The sequence below is a fragment of the Gregarina niphandrodes genome, assembly GCF_000223845.1.
Source record: "Gregarina niphandrodes unplaced genomic scaffold scaffold00009, whole genome shotgun sequence".
NCBI classification, from domain to species: Eukaryota; Apicomplexa; class Conoidasida; order Eugregarinorida; family Gregarinidae; genus Gregarina; species Gregarina niphandrodes.
Genome location: NW_011646046.1, coordinates 172,025 through 192,621, shown reverse-complemented (window position 1 = coordinate 192,621; position 20,597 = coordinate 172,025). Strand labels below are relative to the sequence as shown.

Here is a 20,597-nt window from a genome sequence, read left to right as displayed (position 1 = left end):
TGAAGTGCCAACTGACGAGTGGCATGTGGTTAGCAAGAGTACGCGCGGACGGCAACCCAGTGGCCCACGGTTAACAGCCGGACTAGAGGGGGCATGTGACTGGCCCATGGTTAACAGCTGGACTAGAGGGGGCATGTGACTGGCCCATGGTTAACAGCTGGACTAGGAGGGGGCATGTGACTGGCCCATGGTTAGCAGCCGGACTAGGAGGGCATGTGACTGGCCCATGGTTGTGAAGAATTTGGATGATGACACACCACTGATCTACGATTGGTTGAAGTATTAAGCGACCGCAGATGAGAGGCCCACGGTTGTCACGGGCGGGTCGAAGTAGTAAGTGACCGGTGTGTGGTGAAGAGAACAGTGTCCCCATGGCGGGTGATCGGTGCAGTTTTAATCGAGGAGGTGGTGGATCTCTTCATAGATCCCCCTCATAGGTTCCGCATCCCACGCCCCGTTTTTCGTACGATACGCTTCAACGATTCTCGTGGTTGGCATCACCCTGTTTAATGCGGTTTCCGCCTTGGTCCAGGCGTCTGGGTCTGGGTGTACCTCCGGCTCGTACGACGGAATGCTACATGTCTTCAACCAATTCTTGATGGGGCATCGCACGAGTTCGGAAAAACCGAACTTGAGGTCCTGGATTCGCCCAGCCTCCGTCTCTTGAAACACACGACAATAAGGATTTTTCATTCGCTCCATCCAATCATGTAAACGGCCCTTCAACTCACTTGGCAACTCGCAAGTCTCGAGTCTTGCTACTTGTGCGAATGCGTCTAGGCAACCAGTAATGGACCTCAACAAATTCCAGAGTAAGTTCTTTTCGGCATGAACTCCCTGGTGTAGTGTTCGCAGCTCCTCATAGGGTAGGTCCACATGCTCCACGTTCTCCAACCCTATTACCATATCTGGCATGCCCTTCAGAATCTTACAAGCGTCAACCAACAGTCTGGCGCCGTCCTTTTCGTAATCGGCGTCTCCGGAACTGGCATCGTCGTCCGTCAGAGCTAGCGACTCAAAGGCCTTCACCATATCCACCCACTTACCATACACGTTAATGGTCACGATCACCCTTGCCAGCGCCTGAGCCTTGGCTCCGCTCGGGACTTTAACACCACGCAAACACTTCATTAAAATATTCCTGAGAATAAATACAACCCATTTTCCGCAGTCGACATAATGAGCTGGACTCGGGTGCTTCCATTGCACAGCTGGGACAACAGCTTACTTCCTTCACGTACTCAAAGCTCCCATGGCATCCGCCATCGATTATGACCCTCTCCCTTCCGCTTCTATGCACAGTCATTACGACGCGTACTACCAGCTACCGACTTAGTCTGTCATATCGTCTCTTAGCCCACTCTCTCCGTGGCTACCTCACCGGCAGACATCTCAATAACTAACTCAGCCCATGCACGACAACCCTTTTTTGTGATTGTTTTGCAAACCCAACGACAGATGGTCGTACCGTGAGACGAGACCCAGCGACATCGAGGTGGATAATCGGTGCCTCAGTGCTCGGAGGCGACACCATCCGGCCCTTGTCTGCCCTGGTCTTGCAGTTCCACCTAGCCGCCAACTTCGCGTAGCGAATCTGCTTCTCCGCGATGACGTTGTTGAGCTTCGCCAGGTCTTCGGACTTGAAGGCGTGCATATACGATCTGCACTCGTCGTACAGCTTCCGGGCGACCTCAGAGAAGTACGACTCCACATTGCAGCGAGCCGCCTCAGTGAGGGTCGCGTATCGCAGGTCCGCTGTCGCAGGCACGACACGATCCGCTAGGAACCTCGTCGGCCGTGGCGTACTTGTAATAGGCCCTGGAGACCGTCCAATCATCGAACTCCTCCAACTCGGCTTCGGTCTGCGCCTCGAAGGGGGCCACGCTCACGTCCCGGCACTCCTTGCACCAGCTCCTGGCGACCGCCCCACCAGACCTTTTCCCTGCCGGTACCGCCACTTCTGAGCTGAATTGCTCAAGGTTCGGGACCGGATGCGTGTGCTGCCCGTGACCTTGCCATTGCCAGCCCCTCATCGCCACCACTCCCTCTCGTGATTGGGTAGTCGTTCGTGATGGTGTACGTCGGTTGTGTCTCTGGCGTATCGTTTATTCCCAAAAACCAAGGTGGACTGTTATGTCTATCCTCCCGTCCGTTTTCACCTCCATCAGCAGAGTTTTTGGATGGACATCCAGGGGGTCAAACCACCACGCCCAAACACAACGGCTCAGCAGGAACTGCCTAGACCTGCAAGATAGGAATTTTTTGGTTGTGTTTTTTTTAAGGGGGGATCACCAACATGATCGCCACCATGACCCCCCAATTACACCGCACACGACCACCCCTTGTCTCGGACGTGCGCCCGGAGCTGAATCACCACTCGAACAACATTCTTTCTTGGGGTCCAGCCGCTTCTTTTCTTCTCGACCTGCCCGCAGATATTTTCGGGGGTTAGATCGACCTTTCATCTCATGAACAGCTTCCGCTTTGTCGCAACCTGGATCATTTCTCGACAGAAAATCATCGCTGAATGAATGAACCTTGCAAGCACCGCCCTGACTGTTACTATTGTTACTAAGGGGTATTCCCCTAATGCAATCGGTTTTTGAGAAACGTGTATTGAAGGGGGTGCGCCTGCCGGCAAGAGCGTGCCATACTTGAGGGCGGCATATCCCTACTTGAGGAAGTATTCTAAACAAGGAACAACCCGTCTGCAGCGGGAGCCACCCGCTACTGCTGAGAAATTTCACTGCTTCAACTCATTCATGAGGTGTACGAAACAGTTCTTATCTGAAAGTGACTCCAGCAGAATTGGGATGCAAGTATTCGACGCCAAATGGAGTGCCACACATCTAAAACCTCTCATCGATTGAAACGGCCCCTTGAGTGTTCCACCCTTGAGTGTTCCACCCTTGAGTGTTCCACCCTTGAGTGTTCTACCTCAGTATGGACTTACGTTGGTTCATCTACTATATTAGCTTTCGTTGCTACTCGTCCTAGGTCTTTACGTCCCGAAATCACAGTTACCAATTCGTCGAGGGACATTCGTCTTATGTGAAGCTGCAGACACCAATCTCACCCCAGAGCTGCAGACACCCCTGGCACTCAATCCCAGAAACTTTTCGCCAGGAAGTTGGAGAAGCGTGTCCCAATCATATGTGCTTACCACCAACACTTGATCGCCAGCGTGTCAGCAGCAAGCAGATGTGTTGGCAGATTAATCCCAAGAGTCTCGTTCGCTGAACTTACGTGGTTGTTCACATCACAGGACATCACCAAGCAACTGTCAGAAGGCTGCCATCGCAAACGACAAGGTATCCGTTTTCCGTCCTGAACATAAGTGGGTCGCAATATATCAGATACGGGTTGACCTCAGCTTTGAGTCGACCTTGTTTCCGTGTAAGGCTTACGGCTATAACGACTGTCATGTGTATCGAGTTTTCCAGTCGATCTCGAAAAGCCTTGAGCTCGGCCGCTGTGGGAGGCACGATGGTCTCTTCTTTGTCATTGCTGCGTTTTTGAGGTCCCACCGTGCTCACGGTTTCCTTCTTGTCACTTGAGACGGCACAGCAATCGACCACGTTACCCATTAATAAAAAGGATTTGAATTTCAACCCCCGAATCGGCCCAATCCCCGACCCGACTGCTTCGTTCCCTGGCTAGATGGTTTAGTCACGAAGACTCAGTTGTCCGAAAGACTCAGTTGTCTGAAAGACTCAGTTGTCTGAAAGACTCAGTTGTCTGAAAGACTCAGTGTGATTGGAGGATAGTGAACAGTTGTTCCCTGGCCTCATGCCAAGAATGATTTTGTGGCTTGGTTTTCTCCCATCCCTTCTCGGTCCAAGAGCCTAGCGGGACCACAGGTGGGTCTGAATGTCCTCTTAGGATTGAGAGGAAGGTCTGGTCCTGACGTAAGGTATCCAACACGGTAGAGCCATTAGAATATTGAATGATGCGGATCAATGAGTCCAGCCAGGTGTCAATGACGTCTTCATCGGTTTCGGCAGCGAAGATAGTGATATAGGCGGGTGAGATGACGTCTTGCCATCGAGTATTAAAAGAGCTGGATAGAGAAGTGGCAATCGCCAACATCAAATGAGCGGAGGCACAGCGAACGTCTGGGTCAGAAGAGTCGACGAGTGAGTCCAGGTCCAGGTGGGTGATGAATTTAGCAGAAGTGGATTCTTTAGTGAATTCTTGATTGATGTCCCCATCATTTAAGCGCCACTCTTGACTCAAGATGCCACAAGCCAGGTCAATACCAATGAGCCGTAGTTGGTCATCCTTTACGCAAGATATTGCTATGTCTCGAATCTCATTCGCTATAGTTGCGTCAATGGGCCCAAATTCAATAAACTTACAAAGGTAATCTACACAAGCCATTTTAACGACATAATCATCGTGTCTGGTCATCAGATCCCGAATATAACAATATATCGGACCATTGCTCTCCAGAATTTGACTTTGACGGAGAACGGCTTGCTTGCAAATAATTTTGGACGCCACCGTTAAAAGATTAACTGCATTAATCACCAAGTCTGTTTCGTCAGATTTCAAACACGGCGCAGCCAAACCTTCAATCACATCCAAAATCATCTTCAATTCATCATAGCCGACCTTACTCATCAAATGCACTAAAATGCAAGCCAGCGCACTCATCCCGGTGCACAAGTCGACAAGAACTTCTCCGCTATACGTTTGTTGCCTACCGCTTTCTTGAATCCATTCCAGAATAACATTGGCTGCTGCTCTCTCGGTATTCAAGTCCCATCGAAGTCGGCCTATGTTTTCGATATTCATACAGAAAGCTCTAATCCATGTCTTATCCTGTTTAATCCGCGAAATAAACACTTCTGTTACAATGTTTGTAATAAGCATATCTGCTTCGTTATTATCTACTCGTGAACGCATCATAGAACACAAACACTCGCGAACAATTCTTGACAAACTTTTGGTTAATGTTCTATCTTGATTATTGTCCAGCGATGTCAGTAGACCCCTAACGAAAATGTTTTGATATTGAAGAAATATCATTTGGCAATTGTCATCGAAGTCATCAATACGTTGACAATCCGAACACGTGTTCAAAAGGCATAAAAATGCGCCACAGCTCATAGTATCCATTTCTTGTATATTTGCAAGATGCTGCTTTATATGTCTGGATCCAAACTGGGGATGCTGGTACAGCAGGTCATCCAGCGCTCTCATGCATACACTAATGATGTCATCGTCCGTCAGATAACGCTTGGTGATAGAAACAATACAATTTGAAAGTCTTGGTAATAAATCAAACACGTGTTTGTAGCCAGGGTCCTGGTGAGGTACTAAGCCAGGCGCTAAACTTGGTTCTACAGTCCTTTGTCCCGTGGAAGAAACGCTGAGAAGAACATCAAATATCAAGCCGAGAGCAACCGGATCTGCCACAACTTTGTCGGGAAGCGTTTCCAGGATGAAAATATATTCCTGACAGATAGTCTTTCTTTCATCCCCGGTGAGATACGGCATGGCTTTGGCACTAACACATAATATCTTGGTACTAAGTAGGCCTTCGCCATCTAACCGGCACCTCGCAGAGTACCAAAGCTGAGATATATGATGCATAAGTTGGTCCTGAGTGCTAAGTCGTGTGCATAAAGATTGTTGTCTTGTGCATTTGTCAATGTCATAAAGGTAGACCATAGTCTCAAGCAAAGCTGAGCTGACCTCGGAATCGTGCAAGGCGAATCCGGACTCGACAACCTCTCTCACCACACTGGCCTCTTTCATGACCTGAGCCCGAAGCGGCATTTGAAGGAGACACGCCTGAATTAACAACACGCGTCCCAACAACATGTCTCTAGTAGCCAACGTACAGCCACAAGTGACTTCAACGTGCTCACTTTCGAACTGTCGCAACAGGCAACGAAAATCTGCAGCGGCTCCGGCACAGATATCCACCAGCACACGTGTTATGCTCATGTCGCCGTGCATCAGACTTAATGGCAATAACCCACAAACGGCTCCATCCACCCCAGCAGCCTTCTTCAAGACCGTCGCAAGCATCAAACCTGAACCATCTACCGCCGTCAAGGAGCTCTTTTCAGCAGGATGGATAAGCAATAATCTCCTCAACGCGCCCATTATTAGGTCTTCTCTCTCCACCAACCTCTTCAATAGAACCGTCGCATTCACATCATGCACCGCCCTTCTGGCTAGGTCAGCAACTTCCACCCATTCCTCCATTTGCCCCCTTTTTCAAGACCCCCAAATATCCTGCAATTTCCCCCCCAAAATCCCCCCCCCGATATTCTCGACTGATCTGCGGCAGCTAACCTGCGACACCAAACCTACCCCATTCCTCCCATCACATCACCCAGCCCCAGCCCACCGCTACCTGGCCTAACAATTCGCGCGGTTTGCGTAGAGGCTTCCGCCACCAATTTTGCAAAACTTCACCATCAGAATTCCACTTCACACAGAGCCTCTGTCACAGTTCCAGCTGTTCACGGTGGTATAATTAATGTACCTCAACCTCCTCTTCGGAGCAGGTCTCGTCGGCGTCTCTGGCATCGCTGCTGGCCTTACTCTTGGCATTCTTACTCTGGGTATACCATCTCGTCACTCCTCTCCCCTCCCCTTACCTAGATCTCTCGACCGGCTTCCTGTAGACTTGACCCGGTTACGAATTATTGTGGAGAGTGGGAAGCGCCCGGATGCGAGTAGTGTGGAGAAGGTGCAGGGCCGTCGAGCGGCGAGACTGGTGAATATTCGGGCGAGTGGAAACCAGTTATTGATAACATTATTGTTGGTAAATGTGGCAACGAATGCGGCTTTTTCGATCTTGATGGGCGAGACCACGAGCAACGTCAGTGGCTTCTTATTGTCAACGGGAATCATTACCATTGTGGGCGAGCTCATACCTCAAGCCATCTGTAGCCGTTATGGGCTGGAGGTATGCAGTCAATTTGTGTGCTTGATTTACGCCTGGCAGTTTCTGCTCTACCCTTTTGTCAAGCCACTGAGCGCCGGACTGGACTGGGTCCTGGGCAAGGAGCTGGGGGCTCTGTACTCTCGTGACCAGCTCAGCCGACTCATCATGCAGCACAAGTGCATTCTGAGCAACCAAGAAATCAAGATGCTCCAGGGCGGCTTAAGCCTTCAAGGCCGTCAAGTCAAAGATGTAATGAGGCAAGCCAACGACGTCTTTTTCGTCTACGACCACGACCGAGTTTCGGCCGTTCTACCCGCCATTATTGAGTCGGGCTACAGCAGGATACCCGTGTTGTGCAAAGCAAACAACAATGCTTGCGCCATTTTATTCGTCAAAGATCTACTCCTATTCGACGGGATAGACACCCACGTCACCGTTACGCAACTCCTACACCTCCTCTACGGCGGTACCTTCGTGGATCATGTCTCAGAGACCATGCCCCTCTTGGACTTATTCAACTTCTTTAAACTTGGCACCTCGCACATGTGCATCGTACGCGCGGATACCAACCCCCCCGGTCCTCTACTCAATGACCCTGGATCCAACGGCCCTGGATCCAAAGGCCTTGGGTCCAAGGACCCTCAGCCTAACGCCGCAACCGGCCCTGAGGCTAGCTGCTGCGACCATAGCACCACCAAGCGCCGCCAAACGGACCCACAAAATTCTGACAATGAAGTGGCGGTGCAGACCACTCAGGAGGGGGTTGTGAGCGACACCGACAAGCTGCTTCAAGTCGGTACTCTGGCGGAGTACCCTCTTCACAGTCCAGAGGAATCGGAGTTGTGTGAGGTATCCGTGCAACCACGAACCTGGAACCTTGCGGCAGGGATTGACCGCGGGGCTGAATACAGTGCCGACCCCAGACCCGGTGGCTCTACCTGGCCGCTTGAACCGAGTTTCGAAATGCTGCCGGAACATGTTTCCGAAACGGTTTGCGTCAGAGTCAAGGGTTCGGAAAACGATTTTTCGAAGCTCGCTTCTTCCACCAAGAATCAGACTTGTCCCGTTAAGTATACTAGCGACCGAAAGAACAGACTACTACCCTCAATCGGCTACCCCCACTCGAGCGACCAACCATTGGTCGATCAGCCATTGGCCGATCAGCCGTTGACTGATCAGTCATTGACTGACAAACCGTTTGGTTCCCTAGAAGTGGACAGTATGGGAGAACCATTACCTTCTTGCCCACCGTCTGCTTCAGGGTTCGGTCGGTGTTGCGTGGAAGCTCGGGATGTGGGAATCGTTACTTTGGAAGATGTGGTGGAATGTATTCTTCAGCAGAGCATAATTGACGAGTTCGACACGCAGTCGCTGTGGCGAAGTATCACCGGATTTTCATCTGCTGGTGGGGGCATCCAGGACAGTAGAAAGGAGGTGCAGCCGACACGCTGTCGTCGGCAAGCCTTGAGTCGCGTGCTGCTGGAGTCGAAGACAGGCTTTGTGGAACGCGGGGGTAAATCGCTTCTGAAGCACAGTTCAAGACAAGACGATTTCCGAATCTTCTGGCCCTACCTATATCTCGCTATTCCCTCGGTGAGGCCGTACTCTTACGAAGAGATAAAGGGAGGAATCTTGACGAAGGATTTTATCGTCAACCGCGAGATTAAAATCGAACTAAATCAATATCTACTCGTTATTAAAGTACCAAGCAGACGACCACACCGACAAGCCAGATACACTCCCCCTGTAGATAAGCACATTCCCCCTGCACGAATACTTCTGCACGAATACTCGTTATTTAGGGCAAAGTGAGGAGAGAAGCGAGTCTAAAAGGCATGTTGGGCGTAATTGCTGGACCAGCAGTGGTAACGACAGTCGACCATTGTTTCATAGCCATTATCGATCTCACCCCCTTGACTAAACCCCACACTGAGCCCGAAATTGTAAAGTAAGATAACCGGGTGGTTGTCAAGTAATAGCCAGTACAGCTAGCAATGAAAATATGGCTGGGGGGAGTCCCCCTTTTTCCCTAGCACTCCTTCGAACGGTAAACCACTTAAAGCAACCTCGAACTAGCAGCTCCTGCAACATCTTCGATTAGACTATCGAAGGACGGTTTTGTCGGCCTGGTAGTGAAATTAAATTATTGAGGTGCAGGATGCCCTCGCCGTGGCGAGGAACATATGTGAGCATGAAGTTCCGTCGACTTTGGTACTCGGCCAGCGTAGTATCGGAGGTCTCTCTACTCACGTGCGCGTGGATGATGTTTTATTATTGGAGTCTTAAAGGTGGTGATCTGGAGGTTATCAAAAAGATCATGGCCCGACTGGGAGCCTATTTGCTACTTAGCATCTTAATTTCTTCATACAATATGTGGAGGATCCTTCTTACTCCCACTCGGAGCTTGCGAAAGCGTGTGGAATTTGACACGAGTCGTGGCTCGCCTCTGAGACGTGTCTGGAGCCGCCTCTTGCGTTCTCGTTCAAGCTTGATTCCGCTAGACACCGAGTCGCCTAGGAACAATTCTGAAGCCAGCGAGGCCAGACTGGACGTACGCTACGCGACGGAGCGTGGTGATCCCTTTTTCGTGAGCCATGACGATATAAGCCGTGAGGATATGAGTCGTGTGGACATGAGTCGTGAAGGGTCCTACAACGAGCTCGAGTACTTAGACGAAGCGTCCTCGGTAATCCAGCAAAGTCCGCTGCCCCGAGGCGGTATAGCATCCAACTCTACTAGACTCAATGCTAGTGAGCCTCGACGGCTCTACAAGTATCGTTCGGGACCGAGTTTCGACGAAAAACAGGACTTTGTGGACTTGTATATGTCGGGCTACACAAAAGGCCATCGAAATGGACTGCTGCTTCTCAATGTGGCGGCACTGCTCTTCCTGGCCCTTTACGATCGTGGCGTAGACTTTGAGCACCACGGCAGCTTCAACCTACTCATCTTCCTAATTTTGTTTGTTCCCATCAATGTGATTGTTGGGGCTGTGATCCTGTGGTACAGGTCAATGAGTACACGACTATTCCTGCAGTCATTCGCCTCGGTACTGACACTAATCCTCGTGGTCGTGGGTCTCCGACTGCACATCATGAAGCAGCGAAGCCAAGTCGGGTTTTTCGGCCAGACCATCTTGCGGGATGATGAGCTGTGTGAGATACCCGTCGCGACTCCCTATTTTGACGTGCTCCCCCAACGCGCGCAGACCTTCTGGACAGGACGCACGTCCTGTCCCGCCGTGCCCAGTCCGAGGGCTACCGCGTCCGGATTCTTCGCCAAAATCGACTTTACCATCGACCTCACGAACGACGGGTGGCTCAAGATGGATTGCCCTGGAGGAAGAGCTGAGTTCACATTCACTCCGGACACCCGGTACTGGACCAAGCGAGAGAAACTGTCTCAACCGTTGGGAAATTCCCTGCAGGATAATGTCGTCAAGTTCATGCAAGACCACAGACAGCCGTATATACCCACCGATGATAATAAAGGCATGTATGTGGGCGGCCTCGCCAAAGGGCCCTTGGCCCGAGGAGAAGACTTGACTGGAGCAAGTCGGACGCCAGATACAGTAGTCGGATACTGCAACGGCGTAAGTCGAATGGCCACTGCTATTCCGGACAGACCGGACGTGGAAGCGAAATTGAGTTTTTGGGACGCCCACCTGAGAGCTCAGCAGCAGGAGCAGGGAGAGCGACGACTGGACGACGGACGGTTTATGGACGATGAGTCGGCCGCGGATGCAGAGCACCGACAGCGGCAGCGGCGAAGGTCGCAGCGGGACCTGCCGCCAAACATTTTGATCCTGTTCATTGACGCTGTGGGTCGGAAGCAATTTTTTAGGAGACTTACCCAGACCAAAGCTGCCTTGGAAGGCATGGATTGGGAGGCCACCATGTCTCGTTCGCTTGCGGATGTGTCTTCGTCCAACTTGTATCAGTTCTTCCGGTACCATTCTGTCGGTTTTAATACAGGACCAAATACACAGGCGTTGTTTACGGGAGTAGAGCGAGATTACGATCGGTATTACCCGCCGATTTGGAGCATATTGAAGAATCGCGGGCGTTACGTTACGGGTGTGGTCCAGGGTCATTGCGAAGACTGGAATGTGTTATATCAAGAGCACTTGAACGAGACTAAAATTAGTGACGGTCGTGTCTTGGTGACGCCGGACGTGGATTACGAGCTGGAATCGATGGCGTGTTTTCCGGAGTATGAGCCGGTGAAGTGGACGGATCGCGGAAACTTCCAGGGCTACACGAGTATTGTGCGACGTTGTCTCTGGGGTCGGCATGTGCATGAGTGGGAATTGGACTACAGCCGTAAGTTTATCCAAAAGTTTCAGAACAAGTCGCCTTGGTTTCTAGTTACTACTCTCATGGAAGGTCATGAGGGTACGGGCGAGGTTATCTCTCAGGTGGATCGGGCGCTCGCCTCCTTCCTAACAAACGACGTGCCCAGAGACAACACTGTCCTGCTTCTCGTTTCAGATCACGGTCTACACATGGGCCTGAACTTCCTCTATTTCCTCGATGGCCGAATCAATCACCGCACACCCTTCGGAGCTATGCTCCTCTCCAGAGACCTGCTTAATAAGGTCGCCCAAAATGAGAACACCAACAACGACCAGAGCATCGACGCCGACGTCATTAACCAAACTCTCGTGACGAACCAACAACGACTAGTCACGGCAGCCGACATGTATTTCACGCTCAGACACATTGCTCAACGGGGGTTCAACTGGAGCTCCCTTCAAGCAAACAGCCACCACCAACACGACGACCGAGGCGAGGGTCAGATTGGCTGGCCTGACAAAGGCTTCAACTTACACAATGACCCCGACATACGCATCCCCCGACGCGGTCAGCTATCTCTTCTTGAACTTGTTCCCGCCAATCGAACTTGTGCGACCGCGGGCATCCCCAGCGAGACTTGCGTGTGTAGCTAGCACATCGCGTGTGTAGCTAGCACATCGCGTGTGTAGCTAGCACATCGCGTGTGTTGGCATCACACACAAAGTGTGCGTAAAGATGTGTGCCATCATGAAATTGCTGCGCAGCGTCGTGGATACAACACAGCCATGACCGGAGCGGAATATTAGAATATAACTTGGACGGTATTTACAGGGCATTCGTTTTTCTTCACCCGAAACAAACTTGAGCGTGTCACGCCTGGTACACAATCGATCCTGTTATGAGTGCAGCAGGGTCGGTCCTTGGAGCAGTCGGAGCAGCTCTTAAGACATAAGTTGATATAGCTTTGTTTGAGAGTGGCGAGTGTGTATTCTATGAATGCCTTTACGGCCTGCGATGCTTCGTGCGTCCCGTTGTCCAAAGAAGCGAGTTCCGGGGGGGTGAGTTCTTGGGAATTTAGGTCCAAATACTGCGCTTTTGCCCAGTCGATGTGGTCGACCACCCACAGTAATTCTGGGTTAGTAGAAGTCGAGACCCAGGCAGAGACAACGGGCAGCAGTCCGTTCCGTTTCACCGATCGAAGAACTTGGGAGTCGTTCCGGAGGTCCAAGTGGGTGGCGAACTGTTCACTCAGTTTCTTGAGGAAGGAGAAATCGTTCGCCAAAGGCTCTCGCTGGACAACTTTGCGCTCAGGACAGGAGCACGTGAAACCGCCACGGGTGTTCGCGCACTGGCAACCGACACCGCAGACTTTCACGCCCGACAGAGCACACTCGTCCAGGTCCACGCAGGACCCACCAGCCTCTTGAACCGCCTCCTGGAACTCCTCCTCACTGGGCTCACTCGGCACACGACCTCTCGATCCATTACCCTTCGATCCACTGTCTTTCGATCCACTGTCTTTCGATCCACTGTCTTTCGATCCACTGTCTTTCGATCCACTGTCTTTCGATCCACTGTCTTTCGATCCATTATTGGCAAAGCCACCCAATTGAGCGCGGTCACTTGCGGGATGAGAACGGTAATTCGGGACAGGGTGGTCACTCGAGGGTTTGGCCGATCGGGCGTCTAGCAACTTGAGTGCATCCTTACTCAAGCGTTCCCACTGTTCGGGGTGCTGACTCACGTATCCTCGTGGACAGCCGCAGTGGTAGCCGTTGGTCGCCGAACGCATGCAAGGGCCATGGCATTCTTGTGCGGCGCACAGTCGCCGTTCTGGCACTTGTTTCTTTACACACTTCTTCTGTTCCCAGTCGAACTCTCGACTCGGGTCTTTGCAATGGCACTCATACGACTTGTACGTGTTGAAGCACGCCGCATCACTTGGACACTTGTGCGAACCTTCCGCACACTCATCCACATCTACACATACTAAACGCTCGCGCTGCTTCCTCGTCCATTGATACCGCGCCTTAATCTCCTCCATCGGTAAATGCGCTTTGTGAATTTCATCCTCCGTCAACAACTTTGCAATTTTTCCTTCGACCTCCTGAACGGCGACCGCCGAAGGATCTACATCCGAATGACCTGTTTCTGAAACGAGCGCCGGAGGTGCTCGCCTCACCGCCTGCGACCGCTCCACCACCGAAGCATCCGGCCTCGGAACGAATCTTTCTTGCAGCTGCATGCCCTGTGCAAACACCTCAGCCACCGCCTCTTCCTTGACCAACGACTCTTTCGCGACGGCGCTGAGGCGCCTCCCTGTGACTGCCCCATCTCGCTCCACTGCCGAAACCACCCCCCCACCGCGCCCAACTAGCGTCCTTGAGTCAACCACCGGGCCCCTCATCTCGTCATGCCCACGACCACTAGCCGGCCTACTCGCATTCATACTTCCCACGCCACCTTTAGCCGAACCACCCTCCCCCAAGACTCTCTGGTCCAAGACGCTGCTGTCCAAACCACTAGTTCTGTTAACTAAACCAGAATTGATCGGACCAGTGCTAACCAGACCGGAACTAGCCAGACCAGAGCTCATCAAATTAGAGCCAATCAAACCGGAGGCAGCAAAGTTGACGGGCACCGCCGGTTCTTCTGCAAACGTCTTGTTACCATAGGTAAAGGCACCGTCAGCAATCAAACTGTCATAAATGCCGAATGGATGCCTCGATGCAGAATCCTGATGTGGGACCTCGTAGCTGCCAGGATCCTGCGGGCCTTCTCCAGTACGCCTTACCAGTTTCACGGTGCCTCTTTCAGACGTTGCAAACTGGGAACTTGGTCGTAGGTCGTAACCGGTACTTGCCATGTGTGAGGGAGAATAGGAGGGCATATAGGAGTAGTCGCTGCCTCGGTAACCACTGCCTGGATAGTCACCACCTCGACAATCACTTCCGCGGCATTCACCACCTCGGGAGTCACCACCTCGGGAGTCACTCTGCCGGTAGCCCTTTTGTTGGTCGAGTGGGTAGTTTGATTCTTTGGATGAATAGACCTCAATCCCGTGCGCCGCATTCACCTCTCCGTGGACCGTACTCGCACCTCCTTGGTCTGTACTCGCACCTCCTTGGTCTGTACTCACACCTCTCTGGGCCACAAAGTGCGGAGATGATCGGAGCACGTCTTTTTTCGTTCGCTCTCTTTTCGCATATCCGCCATCTATGGCCCCGCCATGGTCAATCCCCCTATCCCAGTCCCCCCCGTCCGAGTCGCGGCTATACCAGTCTGGCGCATCTGAGTCTTGGCTTTCTAAGTCCTCATCGTTGTAAGCCATAATAATCGTGCCCTCCTGATCGGACTCCATACTCTCATCGTAGCTGTAGTCCGTTTCGATCACGTCGGAATCCGCCACATGCCCACTCAAACCCGACTTGAAGTAAAAGATCTCTTCCAGCAAGCTCCCTCGAATCCCTGACGAAGGCAGTCTGGAAGACTTTGACAATTCACTTTCCTGGTGCTCACTCTTTTCTTGTCCAGTCTGCTCGATTTTCCCGGGACCCACTTCACTGTTGATCGAGCCTTGGTCACAGCTGCCGTCTCTCGTCAAAATTTGAACCTTACCATCCACGTCTAAATCACGCTTGTTGTCCGCTTCTTCCATGTCACTGTCATCCGTGCGGGTAGATTTTTTACTGTCGCCAGGTTGTAGTTCGATTTTCATCTGTGTTAGGCTGACACCTGCAGGGCTCATCCCTTTACCCAATCCCGACATTTCCATCTTCTCGCCCACCTTGTGACCCGAAGTCAGCGTGTGGTTCGTGCCAGTCTTCAAGTCGACAGCGGTGATCTGGAGCGTCTCTCTTTCCGGGTATGCATTGGGCGTCCTTTCTGTAGTTTTTTCTGGTGCCTCCCTTCTTCTATTTCCCGACGTCCGATGCGCCGAAAGACGTCGAGGCGAGGCTGCAGAGTCGGCTAGCGGAAGGTAGACAGGTCGCAATCCAGGTAGACACCGGCAGACGTGGCCAGCGTACACGTTTTCACACACCTGACTCAGCTTGCCGTCGACAACGGATCTGGCATTGGGGCAGGCGTTGACGCCTTGAAGAAGGCATTCGTCGATGTCCTCACACACCACGTAGTCGAATGCACCGGTGGTTAATCGTGATCGAGTGTAATCGGAATCCGACGCTGAGTAATCTGATCCAGAGGAAGCCTTTCGTTTCACAGGCAACAGGCCAACAGGACAGCCACATTCGTAGCTCCCTGGTGTATTGATGCAAAGCGAATCGTAAGGACACATCCTTCTCCCGCTCAACTGGGACTCTAGACACTCGTCCACATCTGAGCAGCTATGCATATCTTCGTTTAATACAAATCCAGACGGACACCTGCACTCGTAGCTTCCTTTCGTGTTGTAGCAGGTGTGAGAACATCGGTGCAACTGCTCGGCACACTCATTTACATCTCGGCAACTCCGGCCGTCGGAATCAAGTCGGTAACCTTCGTTGCACTCACAACGATAGCCCGGAATCAAATCGACGCAGCGATGCTGACACTTGGCTTGACCCGTCTCGCACTCATTCACGTTGCGACAGCCGCTACCTTTAGCTCGCCCATCACCTTCATATCCGTCCGGGCACACACATCGAGGAAAGGTATTCGGCAAGTCAACAAGGGAGTTAGGCTGAAGGAACACCAATCATTTCAATGTGACCACCGATCTGCGGCCGATCCAATTCGGATCGCAACCGTCTCTTGACCGTTCTTGATTGTGATCTATATCCCACGAACACACCTAATCCAACTCATTTAGTTAAGTGCATATCCTCCCTCTTTACTCGGTGTAGCTAACCTGTGTATCTAACCCGTGTATCTCCTTCCCACTATCCGGGGAGTATGGCGGCATCTCATGTAAATAAATTTTATCCGCTACAGCTCATCGGGTGGTGGGGATGCAGGTTACTGTCGATGACACGCATTTCGCGATTGGGTCACAATATTGTGGGAAGTAGCAACAGATTCCGTCCATTCTAACATCACATGTATTCAGGTTCTGAATCACGCCTTGTAAATTTGTGGTACTTAAACGGTTGAGCAACAACGCCATACTAGCTAACTAACTATGCAAATAAACTCCCAAGCGCCGCCTGACCGGTCACCTCCTATCCTAAAACGGTTTCCATTCCGAAGCGCTCAATTCAATGAGGGAGACAGTATCACATAACAACCGCACTCCTATCCTAACCCCGAATCCACCCGATGTCCTCTGGTGCCAGGCTCCCTCACTTACTTTCTTATTGAGGGCAAAATCTTAGATGCTCCTTCCAAATAGGGAGATTTCAAAACGAACCATGTTCCTTAAGTAAATCGGTCTATCAATCGAAGTGTCTTACCTTGCCCTTCTATTTGACTGTCATAGTCATTATACTTGAACATATGCAACAAGCGATCATCTAGGATCTCATAGGTGAACATGTTTCCCACCGTGTCGTACGGTACGTGCGGGAATATTACCTGACACACAGGACGTGGCAAGCAACGGGAGGCTACTACCTTATAAATAGTTTGTTTAGTTAGCGGATGCTCCTGAACTATGAACCTTTCAACAAGGACCCTGATCGCTTACCGTCGGCTGAATATTCAAATAGGTCGGTTGCAAAGCTCAATTCGCCGGGATAGTTAGCGAACACTGTTTTCCCTGCAACGAGGGGATTGCAAAAACGACTAAGCTACTCACCCCCATTATCAATCGTCAGTTCAAACGGCCCTGCCAGGAGCTGCTGAATATCCTGTCGAAGCCTCAGAGCTACAGCTGACAACGTCAGCAAGAATTTGATCAATAACAGTTTCATTTCTGAGATCGCGCGCGCGCGCAAACACACGCATTTGCGACAACTGTCTCGGGTAAGATTTTTTTTTGGAATCCTTCAACATTAGATATAGCTTTACACGTATCATACCAATGAGAGCACTTCATTTTGGCGCTGGAAATATTGGACGCGGATTTATTGGCAAGTTATTGGCCGAAGCGGGATACGATGTAGTATTTGCCGATATTGTTCCAGACCTGATCAATGCGCTGAAGGAGCGCAAGCAATTTGAAGTTCGCATCGTTGGTCAGACCGGAGAAAAGCGAGAGACTACTAAAATTAGTGGAGCAGTGTTTAGTAATACTGATGAAGTTTTGGACGAGATTGTCAAGGCCGACTTGATTACCACGGCGGTTGGACCAAGAATTTTGGAGCGCATTGCGAGCACGTTTGCCAAGGGATTGGCGATGCGTCGCGAACAGGGAGTGAAAACCCCGGTTACAATTATCGCATGTGAGAATGCCATCCGAGCTACCAGCGGTTTTAGAGTCCATATTGAGACTGCCTTTGATCCCACCACCGCGGAGTGGGCGAAGGAAAAGGTCGGCTTCGTCGATTGTGCTGTAGACAGAATTGTTCCGCCAGCCCGTCACGACGACATGTTGGCGGTTACCGTGGAGGACTTCTGCGAATGGGTTGTGGATGAGACTCAGTTCCCTGCCGGTGGCAAGATTGAGATAAACCACCCCGCAGTCGTGTACACTGATAACCTCGACGCGTTTGTCGAGCGGAAGCTCATGACGGTCAACACTGGCCATGCCATATGTGCTTACATTGGCAAGTTGAAGGGCTACAAAGAGATTCGAACCAGCATAGAGGACCCTGAGGTATTTAAGATCGTGAAGGGGGCCATGACCGAGTCGGGGAACGTCTTGGTTAAAAGGTAACAGTCACCGTCCACCACCCCTTAGCACACTTCGCAGCCAATTGGTTTTCTTTAGATACGGGTTGAATGCTGTTGACCACGCAAAGTATATTGACAAGATCCTGAATCGCTTTAAGAATCCCCATATTGTGGACGACGTGTCGCGTGTGGGCCGTGAGCCTATGAGAAAGCTGTCTGCCCAAGACCGATTGATAAAGCCGCTGGCCGGGTGTATTGAGTACGGCTTGCCTCATGAGAATTTGACAATGGGTGTGGCAGCGGCTTTGATGTATGACAACCCGGAGGACCCGCAGGCGGTGACATTGCAGACAATGGTGAAGGAGAAGGGTCGTGAGGCAGTTTTGACGGAGGTGTGCGGTCTGGACGCTCAGGATCATAGTTCGGTGGTGTCGAATGTGCACCATGCGTACCAGAAGCTTACTGATACAATTTCTTCGGTGTGAGCTAACTTCTTTGTTCCGTGCGCGGGTCACATGCGCAAGTGAACCCAGTTGTTCCGGGTCCCTTTATTGTCTGTGATGTTGTTGCGGAGTGTTGATTTGCTGTGTGTTCAGTCCGTGTAGTAGTAGTGTTTAAAGCTCCTTTTCAAAAACTTTAATTGGGCTGGGGAAATTAATGGATGCAGGAATCGGTGCCGGGCTTGTCTATTAGGAAGGCGAGTTTGCGTGCGACTGCGGACTTTGAAGGGCAGCGTGTGTTTGGTGATGCGGTATACCACGTGGCGTTCCCTATAGGGTTTCATTCGACGACGTTGGAGCAGGCGTATGGGTTGTTATGTGAGCGAGAGGAGGCGGCGTTAAGCAAGTTGGGTTTGGATAGAGATCCGAGTCGGTTGGCGCGTAAGTTGGGTGAGCTGTATAGTGGTCATGCGGAGGAGGGAGTTGAGGAGTTTAACCGGATAATGCGTGCATTTCGGCCGGATGGTGCGATGCGATTGCCGGACCCGGATTTTTGTGCGTCGTTCAGTGTTGCAGGGAGGACGCAGATCTCGGCGGTGAGTGTGAACGAGTGTCTGGCGCCGTTTACGACGATATGTTCTTTGGACCCGGCGATGGTGCCTCGAGCGGGCGCCGTGCCTTTCGTACCAGGCGACCGGCACACTTTGGCGGAGTTTGACGCGGATATTGTCCCGCGTTTGGATGAGCAAAACACAGTCTCATTGCTCGTCTCTATTCCCATTGTGGTCCTGCGGTTGGCGCTGCTCAAGATGAGTGCTAGCAGTCGGCCCAATGCCCATTCGCCTAATGCTCACTCGCCGGCGGCACATTCCCCTGCGGGTGTCATTTCGTTCCCGCTTCAAGTCAAAATCTCTTTCCTCTTGGACAAACCCACAGCCCACACGCACAGCCTGTACTTTGTGGAACACGTGCACCAGAGTGACGTCAAGGCGCCGCTACACTCCTGCCCGCTGCTCATCACCAGCCAACGCGTGCCCACCTGGAATACTAACGTGCCCTGGTTCCCCACCGCGCCTTTCCAGAAACCCGTGCCCTGGACGCTCGTCTTCCGGGTACCCAAGCACATGACTACCCTAGCCAGCGGCGTACTCGTCGAGGAAAGAGAAGTCGTCGAAGATGGCCAGGTCTGGCGCGAAACCGTACGCCACACCGAAGACTACAGCCTCCTCCCGCTCCAAATCTGCTGGATTGCAGGCCCCTTCGTCTCCATACCCGCCTCGGACCCCTCCCTAGCACCATTCAATATCCCCAAAGAAGACGCCGAGAAAACCCAGGGCGGAGGCCCCACTCCCGGCGGAGCACCGACCCCCGGTGGAGCCCCAACCCCGGGTTCCGCTTTCAGCTCAGCCTTTACTCCAGGTCTAGGCAGCTCCACTACTCTGGGCGGATCCTTTTCTCCGGGCTCCGCCTCCGGCGGAGCGCCTACAGCCGCCAGCGAGTTGGACGACCGCCAGCAGCCAGCGTCGACGGACGGCCGCGAGTTGGGACTGCGGTACATCATCCTGCCTGGCCACGAGCGGCGGCTAAAGGTCTCCATCTGCCACTTGGCCAAGGTCGTGTCTCTGCTAACCAAGTGGATCCAGCGAAGGCACGTTCGCGACATTGTGCTGGCCTTTCTCCCACTGCCACTCGGCCAAGTTGAGACCTCCATGAACAGCGAACTGCCGCTGCACCCAGTTGCGCGGCACAATCTTGCGGGCTGCCTCACCAACGTAGGCGACTTTCTCTACCGAGGCGTCGCCTTCGACAACCTCTGCGTCCTGCCGGTTGATGAGCTCCACGGACACGACCTGCTAGGGGAACGGGCACGACTGAAGAAACTTAACATCGTCGAGGGACTCCTGCACCTCTGGCACTGGCCCGGTCTCGACCAGACCGCCAAGCAACACCTGTGGCTGGTCGTCGCCATGCGTAAATATTTGCGACACCTCATAGCAGCGGAACTCTTCGGCAAGGTCGAGTCCGCTATGATTCTACAGAAAACCTTAGACTTGTATATTACACTCTGCGACCGCGGCTGGGAACGGTACCCGCTGGCTTGCAGTAAATCTCTATCTCATTATTCAGTGTAAACTACCCTCTACCCTAACCCATCGGTCTCTAGAGCTACCGGTCTCTAGACCTACCGGTCTCTAGACCTACCGGTCTCTAGACCTACCGGTCTCTAGATCTACCGGTCTCTAG

General features: G+C 52.1%; 11 protein-coding genes across 11 annotated transcripts; 4 read left to right on the top strand and 7 right to left on the bottom strand.

Moving 5' to 3' along the window:
• Positions 1-393: 393 nt before the first annotated feature.
• GNI_060890 (hypothetical protein) lies at positions 394-1,131 on the bottom strand (the record flags this gene model as incomplete). The annotated part of the gene is made up of 1 exon (XM_011136231.1): positions 394-1,131. One exon carries the CDS (start codon positions 1,129-1,131, stop codon positions 394-396), a length of 738 nt encoding a protein of 245 aa, XP_011134533.1.
• Positions 1,132-2,743: 1,612 nt separating this feature from the next.
• On the bottom strand, positions 2,744-3,042 carry GNI_060880 (putative inner membrane complex sub-compartment protein 1; the record flags this gene model as incomplete). Its single annotated transcript, XM_011136230.1, has 2 exons — positions 2,744-2,849; positions 2,954-3,042. 2 exons carry the CDS (start codon positions 3,040-3,042, stop codon positions 2,744-2,746), a joined length of 195 nt encoding a protein of 64 aa, XP_011134532.1.
• A 227-nt stretch (positions 3,043-3,269) lies between these two features.
• GNI_060870 (hypothetical protein) lies at positions 3,270-3,587 on the bottom strand (the record flags this gene model as incomplete). The annotated part of the gene is made up of 1 exon (XM_011136229.1): positions 3,270-3,587. One exon carries the CDS (start codon positions 3,585-3,587, stop codon positions 3,270-3,272), a length of 318 nt encoding a protein of 105 aa, XP_011134531.1.
• A 160-nt stretch (positions 3,588-3,747) lies between these two features.
• On the bottom strand, positions 3,748-6,219 carry GNI_060860 (hypothetical protein; the record flags this gene model as incomplete). Its single annotated transcript, XM_011136228.1, has 1 exon — positions 3,748-6,219. The coding sequence occupies one exon, from the start codon at positions 6,217-6,219 to the stop codon at positions 3,748-3,750; it is 2,472 nt and encodes an 823-aa protein (XP_011134530.1).
• A 277-nt stretch (positions 6,220-6,496) lies between these two features.
• Positions 6,497-8,719, top strand: GNI_060850 (putative transmembrane protein; the record flags this gene model as incomplete). The annotated part of the gene is made up of 2 exons (XM_011136227.1): positions 6,497-6,581; positions 6,645-8,719. 2 exons carry the CDS (start codon positions 6,497-6,499, stop codon positions 8,717-8,719), a joined length of 2,160 nt encoding a protein of 719 aa, XP_011134529.1.
• Positions 8,720-8,742: 23 nt separating this feature from the next.
• Positions 8,743-11,855, top strand: GNI_060840 (putative transmembrane protein; the record flags this gene model as incomplete). Its single annotated transcript, XM_011136226.1, has 2 exons — positions 8,743-8,855; positions 9,065-11,855. The coding sequence occupies 2 exons, from the start codon at positions 8,743-8,745 to the stop codon at positions 11,853-11,855; spliced, it is 2,904 nt and encodes a 967-aa protein (XP_011134528.1).
• A 149-nt stretch (positions 11,856-12,004) lies between these two features.
• On the bottom strand, positions 12,005-15,556 carry GNI_060830 (calcium-binding EGF domain protein; the record flags this gene model as incomplete). The annotated part of the gene is made up of 1 exon (XM_011136225.1): positions 12,005-15,556. The coding sequence occupies one exon, from the start codon at positions 15,554-15,556 to the stop codon at positions 12,005-12,007; it is 3,552 nt and encodes a 1,183-aa protein (XP_011134527.1).
• A 755-nt stretch (positions 15,557-16,311) lies between these two features.
• Positions 16,312-16,674, bottom strand: GNI_060820 (hypothetical protein; the record flags this gene model as incomplete). Its single annotated transcript, XM_011136224.1, has 3 exons — positions 16,312-16,366; positions 16,490-16,556; positions 16,593-16,674. The coding sequence occupies 3 exons, from the start codon at positions 16,672-16,674 to the stop codon at positions 16,312-16,314; spliced, it is 204 nt and encodes a 67-aa protein (XP_011134526.1).
• Positions 16,675-16,768: 94 nt separating this feature from the next.
• Positions 16,769-17,051, bottom strand: GNI_060810 (hypothetical protein; the record flags this gene model as incomplete). Its single annotated transcript, XM_011136223.1, has 3 exons — positions 16,769-16,785; positions 16,826-16,897; positions 16,937-17,051. The coding sequence occupies 3 exons, from the start codon at positions 17,049-17,051 to the stop codon at positions 16,769-16,771; spliced, it is 204 nt and encodes a 67-aa protein (XP_011134525.1).
• Positions 17,052-17,161: 110 nt separating this feature from the next.
• On the top strand, positions 17,162-18,398 carry GNI_060800 (mannitol-1-phosphate 5-dehydrogenase; the record flags this gene model as incomplete). The annotated part of the gene is made up of 2 exons (XM_011136222.1): positions 17,162-17,952; positions 18,011-18,398. 2 exons carry the CDS (start codon positions 17,162-17,164, stop codon positions 18,396-18,398), a joined length of 1,179 nt encoding a protein of 392 aa, XP_011134524.1.
• Positions 18,399-18,574: 176 nt separating this feature from the next.
• GNI_060790 (hypothetical protein) lies at positions 18,575-20,485 on the top strand (the record flags this gene model as incomplete). Its single annotated transcript, XM_011136221.1, has 1 exon — positions 18,575-20,485. The coding sequence occupies one exon, from the start codon at positions 18,575-18,577 to the stop codon at positions 20,483-20,485; it is 1,911 nt and encodes a 636-aa protein (XP_011134523.1).
• Between the last annotated feature and the right edge of the window lie 112 nt (positions 20,486-20,597).